Consider the following 18,726-nt stretch of genomic DNA (forward strand, 5'->3'; position numbering starts at 1 on the left):
CCGGGGTATCACCCAAACCGGGACTAAAAGATTTAGTCCCGGCTGGTATTACCAACCGGGACTAAAGGTAAACCTTTAGTCCCGGTTGGTAATACTAGCCGGGACTAAAGATCCCTGCCCCGCGGACAACCATTGGGTAGGGACCTTTAGTCCCGGTTGGTATTACGAACCGGGACTAAAGGGTCCTTTAGTCTCGGGGACAAAAAATACCGAGGCTAATGCCAAATTGGGACATCGTTCTAAAGTATGTTCTCTAGTAGTGATTGATAAAGATAAAGATTAAATAACCATAAAATATGCCTATGTATTCATCGTAAAAACACTTATATATGTTTCCACATACATATTTCTACCTCTATTTATATATAAACAAACTAACTTAAATTGAACATGCATGATGTGTCCTATTTGTCACCATGCAAACCAATCTATATATATATATATATATATATATATATATATATATATATATATATATATATATATATAATTAAATTAATCTATATAGGTGTGGCTGCTCGCCCAGGACTGCAACAACTGCCTCGACCTCTATCTGTACATGGGGAACCCTGACATCCACCGCACAAGGGGCGGCGGCGTCAGGCGCTACATGTGGTGGGTTCCGTAAAGATGAGCAATCGAGCCATCGGCCCGGCATGGCACGGGCCCATGCCAGGCACGGAACGGCAGGGCCCACCGTGCCACCGGGCCGTGCCACAGTAGTCCACCGTGCTTGGTCGGCGGCCCAAGCACAGCCCTCGGGCCGTTTTTCGGGCCATGCCAGCCCAAAAGGCATGGGCCCAAAACCCCATCGTGTCAGCTCGGAGCCCGCATCACAAAAAACACCAGATTCAATACACATTTCAGTATACAAAACTATAGAAGTCTCAATTCAATACAACTATAGCAGTCTCACATTCACAATTCACAGATCAAATATGAAAGACAAGATGATCAAATTTTGAGCTGTTTGTGGAATGCCGCTTCATTATAAACCTTTCTAGGTAAAACTCACACCTTGTGAGAAACCCTAGAAAGAAAAAAAGAGTATGGCCAGCTCATTTTAAAGTTCAAATGTTCAAAGTTATTACAAACCAGAGTTCAAATGTTCACTCACACTCTCACAAACAATCAGACTCACAAAGACACTAAAGACTCAACTAGCAGTAGCATCTTGATCTCCACTCTCCAGCAGCAGCAGCACAAGCACTCAACCAGCAGAAGCATTTAGATCCTCATCAAGCCATAGGTTCTTGAAGTAGTCTTCTAACTCCTGGTCCTCCACAACATGTTGTGCTCTTTGCTGGCCTAACTCCTAGTCCTTGATGTAGACCAACATCTCCACTGTCTCTAAGCCCAATCGCTGTCGCCGCTCCTCAATGATCCTGCCAGTAAGACTAAAGCAAGACTCCGAAGAAGTAGTTGAGAGAGGAACTAACATAATATCTTTAGCCATGGTAGAGAGAACTAGATAGGTTAGTTTATGCTCATGCCATCAATTAAGGATATCAAAGTCATCATCATAGGCCACAACATTGCCACTGTCAAGGTAAACAGTGAGCTTAGAAAGACCAAGAGTCACTACAGTAGATGATGAACCAGTGATAGTTGAAGGACCAGAAGCACCTGATCCTAAAAATTTTGCCCCATGCCTGCTTTCTCTTACCTGTCAGTCCAGATGGATGTATGGTCATGGCTAGATTGGCTGCACCAAACTTGGATTCATACTTGTCATATAGATTATGCAGCTTAGTTTTAACCTCAGCAAAATTTGCATTGTAACTCATATTGTTACACTGAGCAAGTAGTTCAAGAACATTATGCAATCCTCTCATTTTAGCCCTAGGGTCTACAAACAAATGCAAATGCATATAACAGTGGTATAGACTTTCAGTACTTGAGAAATTTAGCCTTCATTGGCATAACAATAGCACTAAGATTACTATCATGTTCATAGTCATGCAGATGGCTAGCAATCTCAAGTATGTGATGCAGTACCAAAGGACTAGTGGGGTAATAAACACCAGACAAGAACAATAGTTGAATCATAGAACAATTCACGGAACTCCAATACCTTTTCAGCAACAAACCAATGCTACCGAACAAGAGCGCAGCAGCATCTCCCATGTCGTCGACGTCATCGTAGAGCTGCCCTAACTCGACGAGCTCTTCGTTGATGGTTCTAGGGTAGTGGTCATCTTTGCCATCCATGGCCACCCCAACCTCGTTTTCTTCCCCTCTCGGCACCGTACCTCAACGGCTCGTGCGGCACCAGCATGACGCACCAGGCATCGGCCGACGACCTGCGAACAAAGAATAGAGAGATCTAGGGTTAGGGTTCGTGTGAAGATAGAGAAATTAGGGTTAGGGTTCATGTGAAGACAGATAGATCTAGGGTTCGTGGCGAACCTACACAGCCGGAGCCTGCCGCCGGAGAGGCGAAGATGAAGGCGCGGCGTCAGGAGCACAACCCCAATGGACGGCGAGCGACGAGATCAACCGGTGGAGGACAACGATCGATTAGAGAGAGGCCGGGACGAAGAAGAGAGTATGAGAGGAGGAAGACGAGAGGAGATCTGCAAGATCTGGCGGTGGAGACGTCATCGGAGACGGGCAGGATGACGTCAGTTACAGGCGGGCGGCAGTGAGGGTGAGAGAGGCGAGAGCGAGTCAGCGAGAGAGGCAAGAGCGACTTGGCCCGACGGGTGGGGAATGGGGATTAGGGTTTGTGGAGGGGAGCGGCCGCGGTGGGGAGCTTATATTGCCTCCCCTGGAAACCTGGCCTGGCCGTGCCTACCGTTAGAAAATGGGTCGGGCTTGGGCCGGGCCGGGCTTGGGCCAGGCCAAAAAAATGGGCTTCGGCCCATGCCGCTGTGCCGCGGGCTGCATGCTCATCTTTAGGGTTCCCTGGTTCCTGCAGAAGCTGGTCGGGCAGCACCGTGCGGCCGTCCCAAGGTTTACAATTTCGACGAAATATCACCGAAATTTTCGAAATAATGCCTTTTTCGCTGAGGCCCGAAATTTTTTTATATCGGTCAAAAATTTTTGGTTAAATTCATCTTGCGGTCCAAAATTACACCAAACCCTACTAAAGTGGTCCTCCATATCTTCTAGTCTTATCAAAGCCCTAAATTTCATCAAATTTATTTAATTTTCTCACTCACACATTCGATGACAATAGCATATGCAGCTCGCCCACCGTCAGCCTGCTGTATTACCGTAGTGATATATTGTATTATTTTGTCGATGTTATATAAATTTGTGATGGACGATGGATTAGAGAGTTTTTCTAGTGAATTGATGCTAAATTTTTTAAAAAATCAATTTAAATTTATTTAAATTTGACCTGATATTTCTGAAATTTCATATTTATCGCCTGGGACTGAATTTTTTTTCCTACCAGTAAAAAAAAACTTGGGCCGTCCAGCTGGGCCTGCTCAAGCACCGGGCACATGATGTTGTACTACAAGTGGAATACCCCTTTAGCAACGCATACATGCATTGGTACAAGCCCACATACCGTTGGTAGGACCTATACCAACACATATTGTATGCGTTGCTATAAATGGCGTTACAAGAGTATATTGGAACGCTTACACATGTGTTGGTAAGAGGTGTGAATAAGCGTTGCAAAGTAGCAACACATACACCTATGCCTCGCCAACACATATATGCGTTGTAACTTGCATGTTCAAATCTGCTTTTGCTTTTTTAAAATTAGATGTGGATGTGAAATATAATTTTTTTATGTGAAGATGGCTTGGGTAATATCATAATATCGTATCATCACATCTCTCAACCATAGACACAAGCATCAAGTGTTTAAAGAAATCAAGATACTATTATTTCATTAAATAAAGGACTCAGTATGTACAAGGAAGAAAATGACAGAATATATACCATGGATTCCATAATACAATGTTTTAGCCTAAAAATAAGAAACTTTTCACGACAGCTGAAATAGTAAACTACTTCTTCTCCTGAAATCATGTAACTTCATTCTTCAATCATCCCAGCATCCAGATTCAGAGTACCATGTGTTTGTCCTGCATGAAAATATATAATGTATAAGTACATATTTATTATTCAATGAAGATATAATGTATAAGTAAGTACTAACGAGAAGACAATTTATTCACGTTGGAACACATTTCAGTCATTCAGAGAAATAGTATACTGCTCGTGCTAACGCTACGGCTTCATTTCAAGGATGTACATGAAAACAACCAAACAACGATTTTTTTTTTCAGAGTTCAACTTTCACACAATTGTATATGACCATGTATATACAATCCGGGAAACACTTACACGTAACAAAGGCATAATAAAGTTATTTCTCGCATTAACCATATAATTTACAATCTGTCTAAGTCCTTAGACATGTCTTGGAGATCTTCATGGACACTTCATGCAAACTTCATCCTAAATAATCAAAGATGTCGTACCAAGTTTCTTAAAGTAGATATATTAAAGTAACTCTATAATTCACTTTTGATAAATGAAAGAAAAATTGTATTTGATCTTTTTTAAAATTAAATAGTAGATATAGTCGTAAATATATGTGCGCAACCGCGATGGATATTTATCTGGTTATTCCTCAGTTTCTCCCTCTCTCCCATCCTGTTTTTCTTTCTTCAGATGATTTTCGGGTATTAGAAAGCTAACTAATGAAAATTATTGGACAAACGAAAAAAGCATTTCTTCTTGGCATAATCAACTGATTTATCAAGTAAGTTTTAAGTACTCCATCTGTTTTAAATTGTAAGTCGTTCCAGCTTTTCTAGATACATACTCCCTCCATTCCAAATTATAAGTCGCTTTGACTTTTTTGGTTCATCTATTTTTCTATGTATCTATACATATTATTATATCTAGATGCATAACAAAATGGATGTACCAAAAAAATCAAAGTGACTTATAATTTGGAATGGAGGAAGTAGTTTTTACTATGTATATAGACATAATGTATATTTAGGTGCATAGCAAAAGCTATATATCTAAAAATTAGAACAAAACTAATTATCTCTAGCTTGCGTGTTCTATTTCATAATGGCATTTTATTTTGTAATCATGTGTTAAGTCGGTTCGTTTATTTTGTAAACTCGGTCGGGGCGTGTAGTGTGTTACTTTTGTAACACAGTGGTCTAACTCCTCTCTTTTGAGGATGAAACCGGATATTTCTTCTATTTTTTTAAAAAAATAGGCAAAATCAAATGTGCTAAACCTCTTCATCGATCTCCTCTCTGTGGGCCCGGACTATAAGTGACCCGTTTGCTTCCTTGTCCAGGGTGCCGCCGTTGGTATTTTATGAGAAGAAAGGGGTAGACCTTTCCATTAGCCACGCTGCAGATGCTCCACTACTCCTACTGACGCGTGGGGTCACCCGTGTTTTTGACGAAAACATGCGAGTGGGTATGTTGGCTGGTCTGTCGCCATTCCTTATTGACGCAATACCAGAACGGCACGGAGAGTTTTGGAAGTGGCGCGTCAGATGGGGCCGGGCTTGGCGTGGGTTTTTCCATTATAATGGCAATTCTGGAAATTGCCTTGATCGGAGTAACGGATCCCTCCTTCCTATTTGCCTTGATTGACTTCCATTGGTTTTTATTTTACCGTAGCCTGCGGGATGTGTGAGGCGTACGTTGAAGCCTGGGTGGGGGAGATCTAAATAACGTTGGCCATCGGATCAAGTGAAGTATGTGAGAAAGGATTATGAGCCATAGATTTTAATGATATAGTAATCCTGGGTATAATTTTGTTGGTGCACAATGGTTATAGTCTCTCAACGTGGGACTTTTTTTTGAGATCTAGTATAGTTTTGATTGGTCCGTTATAGTAGAGATATATAGTACGGATATAACTCATATCCAAATGAAATATGAATTCTTCCACACGTCGAGTTCTTCCCTTCTACATGTCCATCTACAGGTTGGTAGCAATCCTGGCATAATGGAAAATGAACATAAGGTTCATATTTTAGGGGATTGCACTATCAGAGCAATTATTTTTAACACTTACGACTGTTAATATCTTATCATTAGCAAATGGCATACATCCGTCATTTGGCATAATTGAGTTTGAGTTCCCTCCTACCTGTTAATCTGTAAACTGAAGAACTAATCTAGTCAGAACAAATAACACTCCATCTGAGAACAAACTAATAAGACTATACTTACATATTTGGTTTCGCCAATCGCCACCACAGAAATTGATAATAATAAATTACTCAACTAACTAGAGGCTCATATAATAATTGATAAAATCAGATGACGAGAAATTACTCACCTAACTACAGGATCCAGTTTGGCTTCTGCTGCTTCCACGTCGGTACTCAGCAATACAAATGAACACCTGCAGTCCTGCAAAAATGTGAGAACAATAAAATATGTTGTTCTAATCCCTTACCAAAATAAACATAACAATTCTATTATGCGCAGGGGTTCACTCCTGATGGGCCTAGAAAGCATAGCGACACACGGGTTTGGCAATGCACGAACAGATCCTTAAAAGAAACAAAATAATTAATAATAATTCCTAATTCTTACTTTGTAATATGCTGCTCTGAGATCTCGTCGCTCCTGCCAGCCCTTCCCCCTTCTGATGATCTTCTCAACATGTAACTAAGGCCTCGTTCGTTCTCTCAGATCGGCCCGGAAAGAGGTCCATTCCACCCGGATTGGGTCAGCACGGAATGAATACCAGTCCAGCATGGAACAGGCGTTCGGTTAAGGCTAGCCTAGATTCCAATCTGGCCTGTTTCGACAATTCGACCCCCTCTATAGCCTGGAACCAATCCCCACCCGCAGGAACGAATCCCTCGGAATCTGAGTCCACAAATGAAAAGTGGGTCGGATTCAAGCCTGAGCTATCGAACGAGGCCTAAATCAATTTGGACCAGAGGGAAGGAACAACCAGCGGGACGGAGGGCTTGTGTTGGGCAGAAGGGGAGACGTTGGCTACTTGGCTAGATGGAGGATAGATAGGAGAAGATCATACCCGAAGCCAGCAGTCCAGCACGAATCCATGTCCATCGATATCCTCGCATCCGTCGGGTATGATGAACCTGCAGCCAAGGACTCGATCTTGACATGGGAGGCACATCCAAGAGGGGGAAGCGTAAGGTTGAATCAGAACCCTCATGTGCGGCGTGCGGCAGGATGTGAAGGGCTGGACTAGTACCGGATCTCTACGAGATTGAGAGGAACGCCTAGATCCTAAATTAACTCAAACCGAGGAAAACGAGGAGGCAGCCACGCCCCACGCCCGGGTTTATGGATGGCCGGTTACGTGATTTGCTCGTGGCCGGGGTTACGTGATTTGCTCGGGGCCGGGGTGGGGTCGTGGGGAGTACAACAACGCATCAAGTTTCCGTTGCAAAGAATCCGTGGCCAAAGGCTAGCTAGTTGGTTGGCGTAGTGGTTGCGAGCGGCGACTGAGGTACGGCGTGGAGATCCCGGCAAAAGTCGACGGCGGGGCGCTGGCAGTCTCCTCCTGTGGCTGCTGGGCTAACAGGAGCAGTGGCAGCGGCGGTGACACCACCGTTGTCATCAGCTCAGGCTCCTGCGGCTGCACCTGTTGGGTACGCTGCTAAAGCTGAAGACGACGAAGAAGACGGCGATGATCAACTCGTGGGGGCAATGGCGACGGATCATTCTGGTCCAAGAGCCTTCATTGAAACCTGCACCCTGGTCGACTACTTTCAGGCAAGCTAGTGGAGTGGGTAAAGGCAGTTCCTGTAACGCCAACGAGACATTTTCGATCTCTGTTATGGTACCGGAACCATACCTGACGGACGCCATCGCTCTTGTACAAGAAGCTTTGGTTTTCCCACCCTATGGGTACTTTGTGGATCACCCTGGCTACATCCGAGCTGTCTTGATCGACATCCCAGCAGTGCACCCGGATATGTTACCACTAGGACCCAATGAGGTTCTCTATTACATCCTGCGCGAGCTCAAGCTTGAGTCCCAAGGCACAGATGAAGCAGGGCCAAGTGAAGGATAACATGATCTTGATTCTTGGCAAGTTTATTGTAGAAAAATGGGTATACTACCGTGAAAAAAAGCTGATGCTCGTTATAACCAAGGAGAATATAAAGAAAATGAAGATTGGACGAAAAGGTTGACAAGATCAAGAGTGATATCCAAGATCAACATCTCAAGGACAAAGCGCCCACCCGCAGCAACTACTTCAGCTGGAGCTTGAACAGAAGAAGGGACGTGGAGCAGCTGGACTTAGATCTACTTCTTCATCTGCTCCTCCAGTCAGCATCAGTTGCCGCTGTGTGCCAACAAGATCAAGTGAAGTACGAAGGCATGAATAAATTACCAGAGTGGGATCACAAAGTCATCGCGAAAATAGCCAGGAAGCTCAAGAAGCATATTGGAAGCCGGTGAACAAGCCAAGGAACTCAAAGGGCAAATGGGAACAGAAGAAGAAGGAAACAGAGAAGTCGCAAGGCAGCAGATAGCCCCAATTTGTCTCCCTGAAGGTCAACATAAACAAATCCTGCAGGAAGTGTTCCCAAAGGCCGGCAGCAGCAAGCCCCTTCAGGCGCAGCAAAGGGACAGGCCAGCGGTCAAGCAAGCTACAAAGACGACGACATTGACTACAGTAGGCAAGGAGGAAGAGAACTTAAGGGACCTGCCAGTGCCAGAAGGAAAATTTGACAAGAGTCATGTAACATGTGAACTTGGTGTTCTTGGTCTAAACTCAAAAGCTGTTTTCAAAACTATGGTTGATCAGAAGATGGCCAAGATCAAGCAGAAGCTTAAAGAGCGGTTCAAGAGCTATGTGCTCGCGACCGAGATTAAACACCACTTGAAGCGATCTTCACAACACTTGCGGTTTGAGAGTCCCCTTATAATCCTCAAAGTTGATGAGACGATGGATGGATCCACATGGGCCGAGACCAGAAATGCTTTGAGTCTATTAGCATGTGGCACTGATGCAAATGATCCTCACTACCACAAAGAGTACCCAGTGGGCTAAGGAATTTTGTTATCCACGGTGGGAGCCTATAGAGTATTCCCTTGCTGGCCGCTACTATAATATTGTGCCCAGGCATACAAGATACCAGAAAGATGAAGACAACAATAAACTCAAAATTACTCATAAAATCTTGGAGGAGTGTGAGCCAAATGAATTAAGTATGAAAATCTTCACTCATGCTTTGTGCGCTAACCCCAATAGGAGCAATGAAGAGTTAATGAAGCTGCATAGCACCCTGCAGGAGGTCTCCCAAAAATCCTTTGTCAGTACTGCTAAGAAAATGTTCAAGTTCTCTTACAATGATGTGCCTAAAGAATACAAGTCTTGCTTGTTGTACCTAGCTATCTTCCCCATTGGATACAAGATCAGGCGGTTAACCTTGATAGGAAGGTGGGTTGCAGAAGGGCTGATAACTAAGGAAGATTGGCCATACGTGATGACGTCCTCCAAACGTTTTCAAATTTTTACCACCGCATATGCATGTGATATCACGACATCTCGCCAAGTTTCATGATTTTCGGGATTCGTTTGAATTTTATAGAATTAAATAACCACTCGCACGCAAGTTCGCGACGTTGCCCCGTGAGCACGTTGATCGAAATTTGGAGACAGTTCCTAGATTTAGCATAAAGTGACACTAACAAACAAGAATAACATTTTTGGAATGGATCAAAACTATTATTCGATGCACCTGCAGTTCAAACCTACATTTTCCGGAAAATTGCAAGAAAACGAAATAAAGTGAAGAAAATAGCAAACAGCAATGAAATTGTGCCAAATTTGAACATGTTGTTCATGGTACAAATACAAATCTAAGAAAAAAAGTTGGTGGCAAAAAACAAAAAAAAATTATTTTGCCGAGTGCCAAGGTTTGGCACTCGGCAAAGTGAATATTTTGCCGAGTGCTAGCCCTAGGCACTCGGCAAAGCCAGGACATTTTTTTTAATTTTTTATTTCGCCGAGTGCCAGATCGGGGGCACTCGGCAAAATACTTTCTTTGCCGAGTGCCCCGGATCTGGCACTCGGCAAAGAGGTTTGAAATATAAAAAAAACCGGACACACGCACACACACCACGCACACACACACACGCACACCACGCGCGCCGTAGCCGCCGCCGCCGCCCGCCGTAGCCGCTGCGCGCGCCGCCGCCGCGGCTCCCCGGCCCGCGCGCCTCGGCCCCGCGCCCCCCGCCCCGTAGGAAGGAGGAGGAGGTAGGAGGAGAGGAGGAAGGAAAGGAGGAAGGAGAGAAGGGGAGGAGGAAGAAGAAGAAAGAGAAGGGAAGAGAGAGGGGAGAAGAGAAGAGAAAGGAGAAGAAAGGTGCCGCCTCGGTTCGTCGACCCTCACGCCGTAGCGGTCGTCCCCGTTGTCGTCGCCGGCCCTCGGTCTTCGCATTCTCGCTGGCAAGGTATGCCCTAATGTTAGTATTAGTTAGTAAGTAGTAGTGTTAGTAGTAGTAGTTAATTAGTAGTGTTAGTATTAGTTAGTAAGTCGTAGTGACAGTAGTAGTTGTAGTTGTTGTTCATAGTTTTAGTGTTAGTAGTAGTTATTGTTGTATGTATGTGGTTGATGGCCTTCGTGCCTATGTTTGGTATACATGTGGTTGTTGGCCTTCGTGCCAATGTTTTCTGCAGGTTTTGGGAACCTCTCCGTGCAGGGGAGGTGCTGCCGAAATTTTCAATGGAGTCTAACCATTTGCCTTTTCTTTGCAGGACGAGGACCGTTGGGAGGCACTCGGTGACCCCGATCGTCTTCGTTGGCGTTGCGGTTCTGCCTGCACCGCGTCGCCTCGCCACTGCAGCGACTCGCCACCGCCCCACTAGCCTGACCTCACCGACACCCTAGGTATAACCCATCTTCATACTTGTATCTCGTGTAACCCCAGTTAGGCGTCTCCCGTCCGAAAGAGATACGGTCGTTGGTATGCAGATCTTTGCATACCAAATTCCGTACCTGTTTCGGATTGTCCACGTTTTTTGGACAGCCCGCGGATGCGTAGATGGGTTGGTTTCCGTGGCCCGCTCCTGTCCGAGACAGAGTTTCGGCACCACCTCCTCGTTGTTCTCCTGATACACAATCTCTCTGCCAGGACGTGTATCGGGGAAGGAGAACAGCGGGGAGGTGCTGCTGAAATTCTGTCTTGGATAGGAGTGGACCATGGAAGCCAACCTCATCTACGCATCCTCGGGTGGGATTAGGACCTACTCTTCACCTATTAGATGTATAGTAGGAACGCCTTGTGGATTTACCTGCAGTTTTTATTACTCGCTTACATATGCATGTGCTAGAGGATGGATAACCGTGAGTGGATGTACACAGGCCACGCAAGTATGACCCCAGAATGGATGACCAAGACCAATGCTTCCTGGATGATGCATTGGCGAGGCTGCTAAAGGGTCAGCCCCGGATGCCATGTCCGTGCAGCAGATGTGGCAACAAGAAAAGAAAAATTAAGAGGCTCGTGGGGGAAGATCTTATCAAGTATGGATTCACGGACAACTATACCCGCTGGATCCACCATGGTGAAGCCGATCGTATTAGAGAGGAGGTGGTGAGACAGCGTCTCGAGGATTATGATGGAGATGGCGGGGGTAGCAGACTGGATGGATGACATTCAGCAGGCACGGTTCGGTGAAGGATTGGAGGAGAAGCCAGAGGAAAGCGCAAAGGCGTTCTATGATATGCTGGTCTTCAGCGCAAAGCCCTTGCACCAAAAAGACAACGGTATCGCAGCTGGATGCAATTGGACGCATCATGGGTTGAAGTCGCAGTTTAGCATGAGTCGGGACAACTTCGATGGTATGTTGGCAGTTTTTGGATCCCTGCTTTCCGGAGGATCAATCCTACCGAAGAACTTGTACGAGTCACAGAAACTTCCTTCGTGCACTTAAGATGCCGTATGAGCAGATCCATGCTTGTCCGAATGGGATAGCGTCCTTTTTAGGAAAGATCACGAGGGAGCAACGCACTGTCCAAAGTGCAAATCCTCTAGGTACCTGGAGGTCGACACTAGTGATGGCAAGAAGGAACAGCTGAGTATCCCTACGAAGGTCCTACGGTACCTTCCTTTCATACCGAGGATCCAACGGCTGTACATGACAGAGGAGTCCGCGAAACAGATGACATGGCACAAAAATGGCAAAAGGTACAATCCGGACAAGATGGTACACCCATCGGATGGCGACGCCTGGACCCATTTCGATGGCATACATCGTGTTAAAGCTGAGGAGGCTCGCAATGTACGTGTAGCGTTGGCAACAGATGGGTTCAACCCGTATGGATTGTCCGCGGCCCCATACACTTGTTGGCCCGTGTTCGTGATACCCCTGAATCTCCCCCCGGTGTCATCTTTCAACCCAAGAACGTATTTTTGTCGCTGATAATTCCTGGACATCCGGGGAACAATATGGGTGTGTTCATGGAGCCTGTGTTCGATGATTTGATCGATGCTTGGGAAAAGGGGGTACTGACATACGACCGAGCTACAAAGAGAAACTTCACAATGCATGTGTGGTACCACTACTCCCTGCATGACTTCCTGGCGTATGGCCTATTCTGCGGGTGGTGTGTTCACGGGAAGTTCCCATGCCCAATATGCAAGGCAGGTGTGAGGTTCACTTGGCTGAAGAGTGGTGGCAAGTTTTCTTCGTTCGACCAACATCGTCAGTTCCTCCCCCTTGACCATCCATTCAGACGAGACATCAAGAACTTCACGAAAGGTGTTGAAGTCACCGATCCTGCACCTCAGATGATGACCGCTGCCGAGATCCGCTGAGATAGAGGCTCTCAAAGTTGATAAAGAGAAAGGTCGTTTTGATGGATATGGTCAGTACCACATGTGGACTCATAAATCGGGCTTGACTAGGCTTCCCTATTTCAACGATCTTCTTCTTCCACACAACATTGATTTAATGCACACAGAGAAGAATATCGCCGAGGCGCTTTGGGGAACACTCATGGACACAGAAAAGTCAAAGGACAATGTTAAGGCAAGAGTGGACCTGGCAGCACTGTGCGATAGACCAAAGCAAGTGATGAAGACTCCCGCGCCTGGCAAGAAATGGAAAAGGACTTCGGTCGATTTCGTTTTGAAGAAGGACCAAAGGAGGGAAGTATGTCAGTGGGTTCAGTCGTTAATGTTCCCTGATGGGTATGCGGCGAATCTGAGGAGGGGAGTGAACGTGTCCACTTGCCGAGTGTTAGGGATGAAGAGTCATGACTTCCACATATGGATTGAGCGGCTCCTTCCAGCGATGACCAGAGGTTTCGTCCCCGAGCATGTGTGGCGCGTCCTGGCAGAGTTGAGCTATTTCTTCCGCCAGCTTTGTGCCAAGGAGCTATCTCGGGCCGTGATTGATGACTTAGAGAAAGTGGCACCTGTGTTGCTCTGTAAGATGGAGAAGATCTTCCCACCCGGCTTCTTCCTCTCAATGCAGCATCTGATTTTGCACCTCCTCACGAGGCACGAATGGGGGGGCCCGTGCAAGCCCGTTGGTGCTATCCAATCGAGAGATGTCTAAAGGTTCTTCGGAAAAAGTGTAGAAATAAAGCCAGAATTGAGGCATCCATGGCAGAGGCATTCATTCTTGAGGAGGTGTCAAACTTCACAACATCATACTATAAGGATAGCCTTCCCAGCGTGCACAATCCAATCCCTCGTTACAACACCGACGAGAGGTCATCAAATCTCAGCCTTTTCAAAGGTCAACTTGGCAGGGCAAGCGCTTCGAGCACCAAGACCTTGCGGAATGATGAGTGGCGCACTATCATGTTGTATGTGTTGTTGAACCTTGACGAAGTGAACCCTTATGTGCAGTAAGTTCTCAATGAGCTTGTTACATACGCCGTCACTATCGTCTATCTATCCAACCCCCTTGTCTCTTGCTTTTTCAGGGAATTTCTGAATACATACTGGACAGGAAATAGGGATCCTTCCCCTCAAGAACAAGATAGTCTTCTCAAAGATGGTGTGCCCGATTTCATTTCATGGTTCGAAAAGAAGGTACCATCCAATTTACATCGTTCCATCTGTGACATCCCACTTTGCTCCTACGAGCGAGTAATGATCTATCCGCCCTCACCTTACAGGCACGCACGGATGCGGAAATGGATGAAGAGTTGAAACAGGTTGTCAAAGGCTTCCCCTATAGGGTCAAGTCATTCACCGTATATGATGTGAATGGCTATCGCTTCCACACAAGAAGCCACGAGCTCAGTCGGCCCAATCGAAAAACCACGAATACTGGAGTTCGTACGCCCGGCACCGATGACCGCGACTACTACGGCATAGTCGAAGAAATATACGAGCTCAACTTTGAGCTTCGCGGAGGTCATAAGCCAGTCGTATTCAAATGCCATTGGTTCGATCCCAATGTCACGAGAAGAGCCCCTGAGATTGGACAAGTTGAAATTCGACAAGATTCCCTCTATCAAGGAGACGATGTCTATATTGTGGCTCAACAGGCCACGCAAGTTTATTATCTTCCATGGGCGTGCCAAAAAGATCCCACTCTTGAGGGTTGGTACCTTGCGCAGTTGGTATCACCGCATGGCAAAGTGCCTGTCCCAAACGATGAGGATTACAACTTTGACCCAAACACATATACAGGGGAGTTCTATCAACCCGAGGGGCTAGATGGCATGTTTCACATAGACATGTTTTCGCTGATGGGCATGGAAGTAGACAATGACATTGATGAGGACGATGGAGAAGAGGTGCAAAATGCCAAAGACTTAGCACTGCTTGAGCGATTACGGTTTGGCGTTGCCATTGATGACAACGATGGAGATGAGGCGGAAATGTTAGACAATATTGTAGTGATGACGACACTTATGATCCGGCCGCTGCCGATCCTGAAGATTATTTCTAATTCATGTAATACTATATTATTATTATTTTCTAGTTATGTTTCGTTCATTTTGCATCTCTATATTTGTCTATATTGTGCTAACTGGTTTACTCTTTGTATTTGCAGGCACTCGACAAAATGCCGGGCGGAAGGCGGACCCGGACCTGCAACTCGCTCTACGCGAGGACGACTCAGGAGGCGGAGGCGGAGGCGAGGCGGAGGCGGAGGCGTCGGCGAGGAGCCTCCGGCCCGCCGCCCCCGCGGCCGTCCGAGGAGGGCGGTGCAGTCGTCTGCCGTCCCCCCGCCCGGGAGGACCGACGACACCACTGACGACGAGGACCAGCAGCTGGCCCCCCAGACAGGAGGGGGTGACACTTCCTCTGGGGGGTGGCGGGGGGTGACACTTCCTCTGGGGGGTGGCGGGGGGTTCCACTTCGAGCACCTCATCGGCACCGTACTTGCGCGGGTCCTCGCAGCTCCCGGCGGCCGATCCCGTTTCAGAGGAGGCCGGTGATTCGTCCCAAGGGCGACAAGTAAGTATCCGTTCATTTTGCATCTCTTCTTGTTCATATGCTGAAAACCGAACTGCGGACTAACAATTCTTCTTACTGACTCCTGTAGGAACTGGGAACTTGTGTCCGGGGGCGATCATCGGCAGTGCAATGGGATCCTCGGCGGCCTGATCCGCCTGCACTACCCTGGTTTGGTCACCCACGCCCAGGTTGAGTCGCCTCCCTGGACGTGGGACCACTTCAACTCCGCCGTGGACGCCGTGTACGGCACCGTACAGGAGCGGATCAGGCGTGAGTTCTGGGTGAGTCTACATCACACACATTGCTCAATACTATGAATCATTAGACGTTCTTGAAATAATGAAAGGACACATGATGTCTGTATGCAGGACTTCTTCACGTTGGAGGAGGGGCATGACCCCGCCTGGGTGACGAAGGTGCAGGACAGGGCATGCAGGGGCCGAGTCACGGACCTGTACTACGAGGCGAGGCTGCAGTGCCACATCAACCACTCGTGCGACGTCCTTGGTCGGTACCCGGGGAAGAGCGAGGCCAGGACCATGACACTCACCAGGGAGCAGTACCTCGCAGTAAGTTATAAAACATTGTTACTGACTCATTCCATGAAGAATAGGTAGCCTTCATTTTATATTCTAACATTTCTAATACAATACTTGATGGCATGCAGATGTGTCCTTCTTGGTGCGCCACACAGAGACTGTTGGGCGGCCATCGTGGACAAGTGGGTCTCCGATGAGTGGAGGGAGAGGCACGCCCTCCGTCGGGAGTGCCGCCTGCAGATGGGTGGGCCGGCGCACCACCAAGGCAACCGGCCCCTCAGTTCGTACGCCCAGGCCTGGGTACACGCTACGCACTTATTTATTTATTTGTTCTAACGCTCAATTCTCATTACTTCTAATCGTCTTTGTGTTTTCCTCGCAGTCCCAGTCGCATGATGGCCAGGAATGCAACGAGTTCATGGCGTACGCCATGGCACACAAGGGCAAGGCGACAGCCCCGGACACCGTCTACAACCCGGAGGACGGGCCCGAGGCGTACAGCAACACGAGCGTCCACAGCAAGCTCACCGACTACGCCTCGTCGGCCCGCGAGCGGCATGGGGAGGACTTCGACCCCGCCACCCAGCCCCTTGATACCGACCTCGTGATGAGGCTCGGAGGAGGGAAGCAGCACGGCCGGTACTGGATGGCCTCCAACATGGTCGACTCGACCTCTGTGCCCAACCTCGCCAGATCCGAGCACAGAGCACGAGCTCCTCCGTCCCCATTCGACCTCGGCAGGCGAGCACACTGCAGCAGATGGCGGCACTCCAGGTTAGTTCTATTTCATTCGCCGTTCATTACTTTTACACATGTACCTTGCATTTGCATTGTTTAAACGTTGGTGATTGAATATTGCAGGCCACTGTGGAGAGGATGGAGGCCGAGAGGGAGGCCGAGAGGGTCGAGAGGGAGAGGGAGAGGGCCCAGAGGGAGGCCGAGAGGGCCGAGTGGGAGGTCCTGAGGGCCCAGAGGGCGGCCGAGGCGCAGAGGATGCAGGACATGTTCTCATTCATGTCGAGCCTCGGCACCACTCTCCCGGGTGTGGTGGTGCCCCAGTCGCTGCTCGCTCCAGTTGTGCCTCCTACTCCTCTGGCTCTAGGCACTCCGGTGAGTATATATATATGGTTGATCAAGTCCTTTAGCTTGTGTAGATACTAATGAATTCAATTCTCCTTTGTGCAAAGTCGTCGGGTTCGAACCCGACTCCTTCGCCTCAGCACACACACCCCGGCTGGACAGGTCCACCACCGCACGGAGGTGCCCCTTCAGGCTCCCATTGGGATCAGTGGCAGTAGGTGGTGCCCCTTCATGTTTCATTGACTTTTCTTGATCTAGGACTTGTGTTGGATGAAGACTTCTTAGATGTTGTCATGGATTTGCACATTGGATGTGCGTGTGATGGATTATGCAGGAGGATGTGCTTGTGATGGATGTTGGATGTGCTTGTGATGTATTATGGATGTATGTGATGGATTATGTATGCGTTTTGTGTGATGCTAAATGCCTGTGTGCTGTCTCATGTATTATATATGAGTTTTGCGTGTTTGCTTTCGAAGGAAAGCAACAAACAAAAAAAATTGCAAATTTCCCAGCTTTGCCGAGTGCCAACACTGGCAAAGAAGTCTTTGCCGAGTGCCAGGGGTGTGGCACTCGGCAAAGCTGGAAAAAAATGCTGCAAAAACAGCCACTTCCCCAGTTTTGCCGAGTGCCACAGCCTGGCACTCGGCAAAGAGGTCAATTTTGCCGAGTGCCAGATGGTACCACTCGGCAAAGACTATTTTTAAAAAGATTTTTTTTAAAAAAAATGGTTTCTTTGCCGAGTGCTGAGCCCTGGCTCTCGGCAAAAATTCAAATTTTGCCGAGTGCCAGTCCCTAGGCACTCGGCAAAGCCGGCGTCAAATGTTGACGGCAGTTATTTTTTTGCCGAGTGCGGGCTTGGCACTCGGCAAAGACTTTGCCGAGTGTCGATTTTTGGCACTCGGCAAAGAAATTTTTGCCGATAAAATCTTTGCCGAGAGACCTTTGCCGAGTGCGGCACTCGGCAAAGCCTTTGCCGAGTGCTTGGCTGGCTTTGCCGAGTGCCCCCAGCACTCGGCAAAGAGGGCGTATGCAGTAGTGCATGGTAGTATTTTAATTTGATATAGACTTAATGCCGTAGGAGTGTAGGACATTGTCATATTATTGCTAACCTTAACGTATATTATGGATGTCATGATCATCATAAAATAAAATATAGTTTTAAAATTTCAAGAAAATGGTAAATATAAATAGATATGTAACATTCTCTTCTTTTTTTTATGAATATTTAATAGTTTTTCCTCCCATTGCCACGCACGAGTTTATACATGGACGACCCACGTAGTTCTCAAATAAAAAAAATGGCACGGACAAGCGTGCATACATACTGTTCGTGTAAGGACCTCGTAGCATATATTGAAGAAGACGACAACGAATTGGGCAGGTAGAGAAATCAATTGGAGGAACTACACGCGGAGGCCGCCAATCTTGTTCAGGCAAATCAACGGCTTCGCGCGGCCTCCCCGCGCAGCACGAGCTTGGGTACAACGCCGCCACCGTCGCCCCGATCAGCGGCCCAACCCAGAAGATCCACTGTACAGCACACGTATATATATATATATTATATATATATATATATATATATATATATGTCATGTCAATTCCGAATCTTCGACGACTGCTGTAGCTGACGAATAAAAACACGGTATACTACTAGCTACGTAGTAAGAGTGTGGTTATAGAGATCTTCATTACATGGTCTTTCCATGCTGCGTGCTGGTTGTTAGAGGACGGCG

General features: G+C 47.2%; 1 protein-coding gene, 1 long non-coding RNA gene and 1 pseudogene across 4 annotated transcripts; 2 read left to right on the forward strand and 1 right to left on the reverse strand.

The window, feature by feature from the left end:
* The first annotated feature begins 508 nt into the window (after positions 1–508).
* LOC136534122 (uncharacterized) lies at positions 509–10,190 on the forward strand (annotated as a pseudogene).
* On the reverse strand, positions 5,344–7,093 carry LOC136534124 (uncharacterized). 2 transcript variants are annotated; one of them, XR_010778666.1, is made up of 4 exons: positions 6,997–7,093; positions 6,286–6,351; positions 6,019–6,108; positions 5,344–5,941 (listed from the first exon to the last, which is right to left on the reverse strand). It is a non-coding gene; the product is annotated as an uncharacterized lncRNA (long non-coding RNA). The 2 variants fall into 2 exon arrangements; XR_010778665.1 differs by having other exon boundaries at positions 6,286–6,359.
* A 107-nt stretch (positions 10,191–10,297) lies between the features above and the next one.
* Positions 10,298–17,447, forward strand: LOC136534123 (uncharacterized). Of its 2 annotated transcripts, none has more exons than XR_010778664.1 (3): positions 10,298–10,397; positions 16,772–17,020; positions 17,098–17,447. XR_010778664.1 is itself a non-coding variant. In XM_066526595.1 (3 exons), exons 1-3 carry the CDS (start codon positions 16,670–16,672, stop codon positions 17,206–17,208), a joined length of 375 nt encoding a protein of 124 aa, XP_066382692.1. In that variant the 5' UTR covers positions 16,613–16,669; the 3' UTR covers positions 17,209–17,447. The 2 variants fall into 2 exon arrangements, 1 of the variants encoding a protein (XP_066382692.1); XM_066526595.1 differs by lacking the exon at positions 10,298–10,397 and adding an exon at positions 16,613–16,684.
* Positions 17,448–18,726: the final 1,279 nt, after the last annotated feature.

Source organism: Miscanthus floridulus, unplaced genomic scaffold (assembly GCF_019320115.1).
Source record: "Miscanthus floridulus cultivar M001 unplaced genomic scaffold, ASM1932011v1 os_1535, whole genome shotgun sequence".
NCBI classification, from domain to species: Eukaryota; Viridiplantae; Streptophyta; class Magnoliopsida; order Poales; family Poaceae; genus Miscanthus; species Miscanthus floridulus.

Excerpts from the sequence above, each read along its gene's own strand:
- LOC136534123 (XM_066526595.1), top strand. Across the intron at positions 17,021-17,097 it reads CTCTGGCTCTAGGCACTCCG|TCGTCGGGTTCGAACCCGAC; the intron begins GTGAGTATATAT and ends CTTTGTGCAAAG.